The following is an 8446-nucleotide window of genomic DNA, read 5'->3' as shown; positions in this document are numbered from 1 at the left end:
TGAAACCAAGACTTAGAATTAAGGCTTTTTCATGGAAATTCAAAATGTCATTTATGTGTAATTTGAATTTGTTTAGGATTTCGGTTGGGCCTAATTTACTCACCATGAGTAGCCTATAATTGTAACATTTCGGTTTGAATGAAAGTTAAGTTTGATTTCGTGTGAAAATACAAGGTTATTCCTTTTTGTGTGAGAGTGTCTTCTCCTAACTTCTTGGCTGAACCAAGATTACAAATTCTTATCAAGAACCACGTTCTTGTGGCGAATAGCACCCGGCTTATCAACATCTTTGTTGTGGCGCCATCACCCTTCTACCTTAACCATCTTCTTTTATCCAACACATTTCCATTCGGCCTAAACATTCACCATCAAAAGAACCACTCAAACCGTGGGTTCAAGGACACCAAACAAGATAGATTGTTGAAGAAAAGGATCTCCTGAAGAGGTTCTCATCAAGTGGTATTCAGAGCTAAGGTTCTTGCTTGGTGTATCAAGTTTTCTTCTTGTAACCGTGTGTACTTTGTCTTTCATTCATTTCAAAAACAACAAAAACCAAATACAAAAGTGTCAAATTTTTCTTCTAGCCGTGAGTCATTTTATTACTTCCTTGCATTCCAAAACAAAAACCAAAAAAAAGTGTCAAAACAAGTCCAAAACCGAAACCAAAAGTTTCAAAAACAAAGAGTCAAGTGTCAAAACCGAAAACCAAACACAAAGTGTCAAAAACAAGGTTTCAAGTGTCCAAACCGAAACCAAAAAGTCCCAAAAACAAAGTGTCAAGTGTCAAAACCGAATACCAAACACAAAGTGTCAAAAACAAAGTTTCTAGTGTCCAAACCGAAACCAAAAAGTCCCAAAAACAAAGTGTCAAGTGTCAAAACCGAATACCAAACACAAAGTGTCAAAAACAAAGTTTCTAGTGTCCAAACCGAAACCAAAAAGTCCCAAAAACAAAGTGTTAAGTGTCAAAACCGAAAACCAAAAAGTGTCCAAAATTTCATACACAAAACCGTGTCACAATTCTTGTTAAGTTGGGTGTTTTTCTTTCACAATTAAGTGATTCTGCCTTGGTTCATTCAAGAAGCCGTGGAGGAGAAGTGAGTGTGAGTGAAACACAAGTGAGTTTGAGAGTTACATCTTCTACCAAATACTTGAGTGAAACACAAAGTAAGGTTGAGAGAAAATGTCTAGTGAAAGTGGGAGCCCAATCATGTCTCCTAGGTCAGCAACACTTTTTGCTAGGATGACAACACAATTTGAGACTCTAAGAAGAGAAATGGAACAAATGAGAATGGAAAATGATAGGAGGTTTGGATACCATGAAAATGGTTATTCAAGTGAGGAGGAAGGAGGAAGAAGGAGAGCAAGGAGAGGGGCACGAAGGGAGGAAAGACTTGAGGGAGTTAAAATAAAGGTTCCCACCTTTATTGGGAAGAATGACCCGGAGGCTTATTTAGAATGGGAACTTAAGATGGAGCAAGTGTTTGAATGTAGTTCTTACCAAGAGAGTAAGAAGGTAAAGGTGGCTGCTCTTGAGTTCAAGGAGTATGCCTTGATTTGGTGGGATCAACTCAATAAGGAGAGAAGGAGGGCTGGAGCCGAGGCTATTAACACTTGGGTGGAAATGAAAGTGTTAATGAGGAGGAGATTTGTCCCTAGTTCATACCAAAGGGATATCCACAACAAACTCCAAAGACTCACTCAAGGGTCTAAGAGTGTGGATGAATATTTCAAAGAGATGGAATTAGCTTTGCTAAGGTCCAACTTTGAGGAGGATAGGGAGGCTACAATGGCAAGGTTCTTGCATGGTCTAAACCAAGAAATTCAAGATGTTGTTGAGCTTCAACACTATGTTGAATTAGATGACTTGGTTCAACAAGCCATGAAAGTGGAGCAACAACTTAAGAGGAGAAAATCAAAATTTTCCTCAAGTTCTAGTTCAAAGTTTCAAAGTTCCAAATGGGTGGATAGAACCAAGAAGGAGGGAGTATCATTCAAAGGTAGTGCATCAACTACCAAAGAAGCCGTGGCCACAAGCCAAGGCAAACAACCAATGGGTTCTAATCAAAGGAGCCGAGATGTAAAATGCTTCAAGTGCTTAGGCCTTGGACATATTGCTTCTCAATGTCCTACAAGGAGAACTATGATCATAAGAAATGGGGAAGTGGAGTCTCAATCCGAGAACTCTAGTGATGAGGAGGAAGATGATCATGAGGAGGAAAGTGTTACCATTCCCGAAGGTGACTTGTTCATGGTGAGGAGGCTCTTAGGAAGCCAAATCAAGGAGGAGGATGCAAGTCAAAGAGAAAACATCTTTCACACAAGATGTATTGTGGATGGTAAGCTATGTTCACTAATTATTGATAGTGGAAGTTGTGCTAATGTGGTTAGTGCAAGATTGGTGTCAAAACTTAATCTTGTGACTAAGTCACATCCCACTCCTTACCGTTTGCAATGGTTAAGTGAAGTTGGGGAAATGATTGTTAATAAACAAGCTGAAATTTGCTTTTCAATTGGGAAGTACATGGATTCGGTTGTGTGTGATGTGGTGGACATGGATGCTAGCCATTTGCTCTTGGGCCGTCCATGGCAATATGACAAGAAAACCACACATGATGGCCGAACTAACAAGTTTTCTTTTGAGCACCAAAACCGCAAGGTTGTGCTATCACCTTTGTCTCCTAAGCAAGTGAGTGAGGATCAAAAAAAATTGAGAGAAAAGATTGAGTTGGAGAGAAAAGAAAGGGAGAGAGAAAATTTGAGTGAAAAGCCAAGTGAAAAGAAAATCAAAATGAGTGAAAAGAAAGAAACAAGCAAAAGCAAAAAGAGTGAGATGACAAAAAAAGAGAGTTATATGGCAACAAAAGGAGAGATAAAGCAAGCTTTGATTTCAAAGCAACCATTATACCTACTCTTTAGTAGGGAGTTTTGCCTAACTTCTAACCCTTCTAATGAAGGAAGTTTGCCTATGTTTGTTGAAAATCTTTTGCAGGAATTTGGTGATGTCTTTCCAAAGGAAGTACCTCACGGGTTGCCACCATTGAGGGGTATTGAGCATCAAATTGATCTCATACCGGGTGCATCTTTGCCTAATAGGCCAGCCTATAGGTGTAACCCAACCGAGACCAAAGAAATCCAACACCAAATTGAGGAATTGATGGAAAAGGGATGGGTTCAAGAGAGCCTAAGTCCTTGTGCGGTTCCAATCATATTGGTACCCAAAAAGGATGGTACTTGGAGGATGTGCACTGATTGTAGAGCCGTAAATAACATAACGGTAAAGTATAGACATCCTATCCCTAGACTAGATGATATGTTGGATGAATTGTATGGAGCCACAACTTTTTCAAAAATCGATTTAAAAAGTGGCTACCATCAAATTCGGATCCGAGAAGGTGATGAATGGAAAACAGCTTTTAAAACTACTTATGGTTTATATGAGTGGCTTGTTATGCCATTTGGGCTAACCAATGCCCCAAGCACTTTCATGCGTTTAATGAATCATGTTTTAAGAGAATTTTTGGGTAAATTTGTGGTGGTTTACTTTGATGATATCTTAATTTACTCCAAAACTTTAGATGAGCATCATGAACATCTAAAGGCTGTTTTGATTGTTTTGAGAAAAGAAAAGTTGTATGCCAATATGGAAAAATGTACTTTTTGTGTGGATCATGTGATTTTTCTTGGGTTTAAAATTAATGCTAATGGGGTCCATGTGGACCAAGAAAAGATTAAGGCCATTCAAGATTGGCCAACTCCCAAAACCGTGACTGAGGTTAGGAGTTTTCATGGATTAGCAAGCTTCTATAGGAGGTTTGTTAAAGATTTTAGCACCTTGGCTTCACCCCTAAATGAACTTGTTAAAAAGAATGTTGTTTTCCATTGGGGTGAAAGACAAGAAGAGGCCTTTAACCAACTTAAGGCCAAACTTACTAGTGCACCTGTTTTATTGCTTCCAAACTTTGCTAAATCTTTTGAGTTAGAATGTGATGCTTCTAACATTGGAATTGGAGCTGTGTTAATGCAGGAAGGTCATCCTATTTCTTATTTCAGTGAGAAGTTAAGTGGGGCAGCCCTTAATTACTCCACCTACGATAAGGAATTGTATGCCTTGGTAAGGGCACTACAAACTTGGCAGCATTACCTACTCTCTAAGGAGTTTGTGATTCATAGTGATCACGAATCCCTTAAGTATCTTAAGGGCCAAGGTAAGTTAAACAAGAGACATGCAAGATGGGTAGAGTTCTTGGAACAATTCCCATATGTGGTGAAACACAAGAAAGGCAAGGCCAATGTGGTGGCCGATGCCCTTTCTAGGAGGCATACTTTGCTTTCCACTTTGGAGACCAAACTATTCGGTCTAGAATGCATAAAGGAGCAATATGGGCATGATAAAGACTTTTCACAAATCTATGCTTCTTGTGTGCATTCGGCCCATAATGGATATTTTAGGCACAATGAATTTTTATTCAAAGAAAAACAATTGTGTGTGCCTAAAAGCTCCATTAGGGATGTTTTGGTAAGGGAATCCCATGAGGGGGGTCTTATGGGGCACTTTGGTGTACAAAAGACTTTAGACATGTTGAAAGAACACTTTTATTGGCCACGTATGAAACAAGACGTGCAAAACTTTTGCGAAAAATGCATAACATGTAAAAAGTCTAAGTCAAGGATCATGCCACATGGCCTTTACACCCCATTAACCGTCCCAGATTCACCTTGGATGGATATATCCATGGACTTTGTTTTGGGGCTGCCCAAGACAAAGAAAGGCAATGATTCAGTCTTTGTGGTTGTTGATAGATTTTCAAAAATGGCACATTTTATTCCATGTAGAAAGATTGATGATGCTAATCATGTTGCTGACTTATTTTTCAGGGAAGTGGTAAGACTCCATGGAATACCACAAAGCATAGTGAGTGATAGGGACGCCAAGTTCCTTAGTCACTTCTGGAGGACCCTGTGGGGGAAGCTTGGCACTAAGCTCCTCTTTTCAACTACTTGCCATCCCCAAACGGATGGGCAAACTGAAGTAGTGAATAGGACTCTTTCCACCCTCTTAAGGACCATAATAAAAAAGAATTTAAGGTCATGGGAGGAGTGTTTACCTCATGTTGAGTTCGCATACAATAGAGCAACTCATAGCACTACTGAATTTTCTCCTTTTGAAATTGTCTATGGTTTTAAGCCACTAACACCTCTTGATTTGTTGCCTATTCCTAATGAATCTATTTTGAAGCACAAGGATGGATGGGCCAAAGCAGAATATGTTCAACAATTACATGAGCAAGTCAAGATTCAAATTGAGAAAAAGAACGCAAGCTATGCAAAACAAGCCAACAAGGGGCGTAAACAAGTGTTATTTGAACCCGGAGATTGGGTTTGGGTACATATGAGGAAGGAAAGGTTTCCTGAACAAAGGAAATCCAAACTTCTTCCAAGAGGAGATGGTCCATTTCGAGTGCTACAAAAAGTCAATGACAATGCCTACAAGCTTGAACTTCCAAGTGAGTATGGTAACATAAGTGCTACTTTTAATGTCTCTGACTTAACTTTTTTTGATGTAGGTGATGGAGACTTAATTTCGAGGTCGAAATCTCTTCAAGAAGGAGGGGATGATGTGAACCCGAATGAACCTAAGGATGAGTTGAGGAATATAGGTGGGCCCATGACAAGGGCAAGAGCCAAACAAGTGAACAATGCACTTAGCCTACTCATTCAAGACATCAAAGGAACTTCCCTAAGCTCAAACCAAGGGAGTCATCTTTTTCATTACATCACTTTACATGTGGGCCAGCATGGGGCAAATAACCCCCAACCCTTTTAATAGGGCACGGCCATGCACTCAAATGGCTAGGACACATTTATGTTGTCCTAAAACATTTTCCATTAGAATTTAATGTGTCTTGTTTGTCTTTAATTTCAGAATAAATGAACTCTATGATTTGCAATCAATATGGTCTTCATTGCACCGTCCAAAATTAAAGCCTAGAGTGGACTCAAGGAGGGTGACCGAATTCAAAATCCAAGGGGGAAGTTGCCGTCCACATTGAAGCCTTTTGCCTTAATTGTGCCGTCCAACTTTAATTCCAACACAAAGAATTAAGTTGCCACCCACAATTAATCCTAGTTGATCCGTGCAATCAAGCATGGAATCATGTGGATTTAATCATGAAGACTTCAACTAAATAAATGGCCACCTTTTCATTCAAAGTGAACCGTGCCCTCTACATGGAATTAAGAGGCTTTAGTCATGAATGCTTCAAACTCATCAATGTGCCGTCCACATTCATTCAAGTGAGTCGTGCCATATACATGGAATCATGAAGACTTCAAGGGAGCCGAATTACCATGAAGACTACCATGAAACCAAGACTTAGCATTAAGGCTTTTCATAGAATTCAAAGTTTTTCATTTATTTGTATTTTGAATTTTTAGGAGTTCCCATAAGGAATTATACTTGGATATTTCGGTTGGAACAATATCACCAACCTTGGATTATGTCCTATAAATGTAAATTCGGATGGGAGAATAAAACAAGTTTTATTTCGTGTGAAAATACAAGGTTTATACCTTTTGTGTGAGAGTGTCTTCTCCTAACTTCTTGGCTGAACCAAGATTACAAATTCTTATCAAGAACCACGTTCTTGTGGCGAATAGCACCCGGCTTATCAACATCTTTGTTGTGGCGCCATCACCCTTCTACCTTAACCATCTTCTTTTATCCTAAACAATTCAATTCGGCCTAAGTTCATCTTCAAAAATAACCCATCAAAACCGTGGGTTCCCTTGCACCAAACAAGATAGATTGTTGTAAAAAGGATCTCCTGAAGAGGTTCTCATCAAGTGGTATTCAGAGCTAAGGTTCTTGCTTGGTGTGTCAAACATTTTCTTCTTGATTGGCCGTGAGTCAATAGCCTATTTCCTACATCCCAAAAACAAAAACCAAAAACAAAAGTGTCAAAAATTTTCTTTCTAGCCGTGAGTCTTCTTATTTCCATTCCAAAAAAACAACAAAAACCAAACACAAAAGTGTCAAAATTATCTCCCAAACCGTGAGTCATTTTATTATTTCCTTACATTCCAAAACAAAAACCCAAAAAGTGTCAAAACAAGTCCAAAACCGAAACCAAAAGTTTCAAAAACAAAGTGTCAAGTGTCAAAACCGAAAACCAAACACAAAGTGTCAAAAACAAAGTTTCTAGTGTCCAAACCGAAACCAAAAAGTCCCAAAAACAAAGTGTCAAGTGTCAAAACCGAATACCAAACACAAAGTGTCAAAAACAAAGTTTCTAGTGTCCAAACCGAAACCAAAAAGTCCCAAAAACAAAGTGTTAAGTGTCAAAACCGAAAACCAAAAAGTGTCCAAAATTTCATACACAAAACCGTGTCACAATTCTTGTTAAGTTGGGTGTTTTTCTTTCACAATTAAGTGATTCTGCCTTGGTTCATTCAAGAAGCCGTGGAGGAGAAGTGAGTGTGAGTGAAACACAAGTGAGTTTGAGAGTTACATCTTCTACCAAATACTTGAGTGAAACACAAAGTGAGGTTGAGAGAAAATGTCTAGTGAAAGTGGGAGTCCAATCATGTCTCCTAGGTCAGCAACACTTTTTGCTAGGATGACAACACAATTTGAGACTCTAAGAAGAGAAATGGAACAAATGAGAATAGAAAATGATAGGAGGTTTGGATACCATGAAAATGGTTATTCAAGTGAGGAGGAAGGAGGAAGAAGGAGAGCAAGGAGAGGGGCACGAAGGGAGGAAAGACTTGAGGGAGTTAAAATAAAGGTTCCCACTTTTATTGGGAAGAATGACCCGGAGGCTTATTTAGAATGGGAACTTAAGATGGAGCAAGTGTTTGAATGTAGTTCTTACCAAGAGAGTAAGAAGGTAAAGGTGGCTGCTCTTGAGTTCAAGGAGTATGCCTTGATTTGGTGGGATCAACTCAATAAGGAGAGAAGGAGGGCTGGAGCCGAGGCTATTAACACTTGGGTGGAAATGAAAGTGTTAATGAGGAGGAGATTTGTCCCTAGTTCATACCAAAGGGATATCCACAACAAACTCCAAAGACTCACTCAAGGGTCTAAGAGTGTGGATGAATATTTCAAAGAGATGGAATTAGCTTTGCTAAGGTCCAACTTTGAGGAGGATAGGGAGGCTACAATGGCAAGGTTCTTGCATGGTCTAAACCAAGAAATTCAAGATGTTGTTGAGCTTCAACACTATGTTGAATTAGATGACTTGGTTCAACAAGCCATGAAAGTGGAGCAACAACTTAAGAGGAGAAAATCAAAATTTTCCTCAAGTTCTAGTTCAAAGTTTCAAAGTTCCAAATGGGTGGATAGAACCAAGAAGGAGGGAGTATCATTTAAAGGTAGTGCATCAACTACCAAAGAAGCTGTGGCCACAAGCCAAGGCAAACAACCAATGGGTTCTAATCAAAG

The 8446-nt window shown here is 39.2% G+C and overlaps 1 protein-coding gene across 1 annotated transcript; it reads left to right on the top strand.

Moving 5' to 3' along the window:
• Nucleotides 1–1183: 1183 nt before the first annotated feature.
• On the top strand, nucleotides 1184–5827 carry LOC109341859. The gene is made up of 4 exons (XM_019579831.1): nucleotides 1184–2603; nucleotides 2991–3239; nucleotides 3687–4320; nucleotides 4453–5827. Exons 1-4 carry the CDS (start codon nucleotides 1184–1186, stop codon nucleotides 5825–5827), a joined length of 3678 nt encoding a protein of 1225 aa, XP_019435376.1.
• The last annotated feature ends 2619 nt before the right edge of the window (nucleotides 5828–8446 follow it).

The sequence above is a fragment of the Lupinus angustifolius genome, unplaced genomic scaffold, assembly GCF_001865875.1.
Source record: "Lupinus angustifolius cultivar Tanjil unplaced genomic scaffold, LupAngTanjil_v1.0 Scaffold_745, whole genome shotgun sequence".
NCBI classification, from domain to species: domain Eukaryota; kingdom Viridiplantae; phylum Streptophyta; class Magnoliopsida; order Fabales; family Fabaceae; genus Lupinus; species Lupinus angustifolius.
The sequence above is the reverse complement of the archived record's forward strand: the minus strand, read 5'-3'. Positions and strand labels throughout refer to the sequence as shown.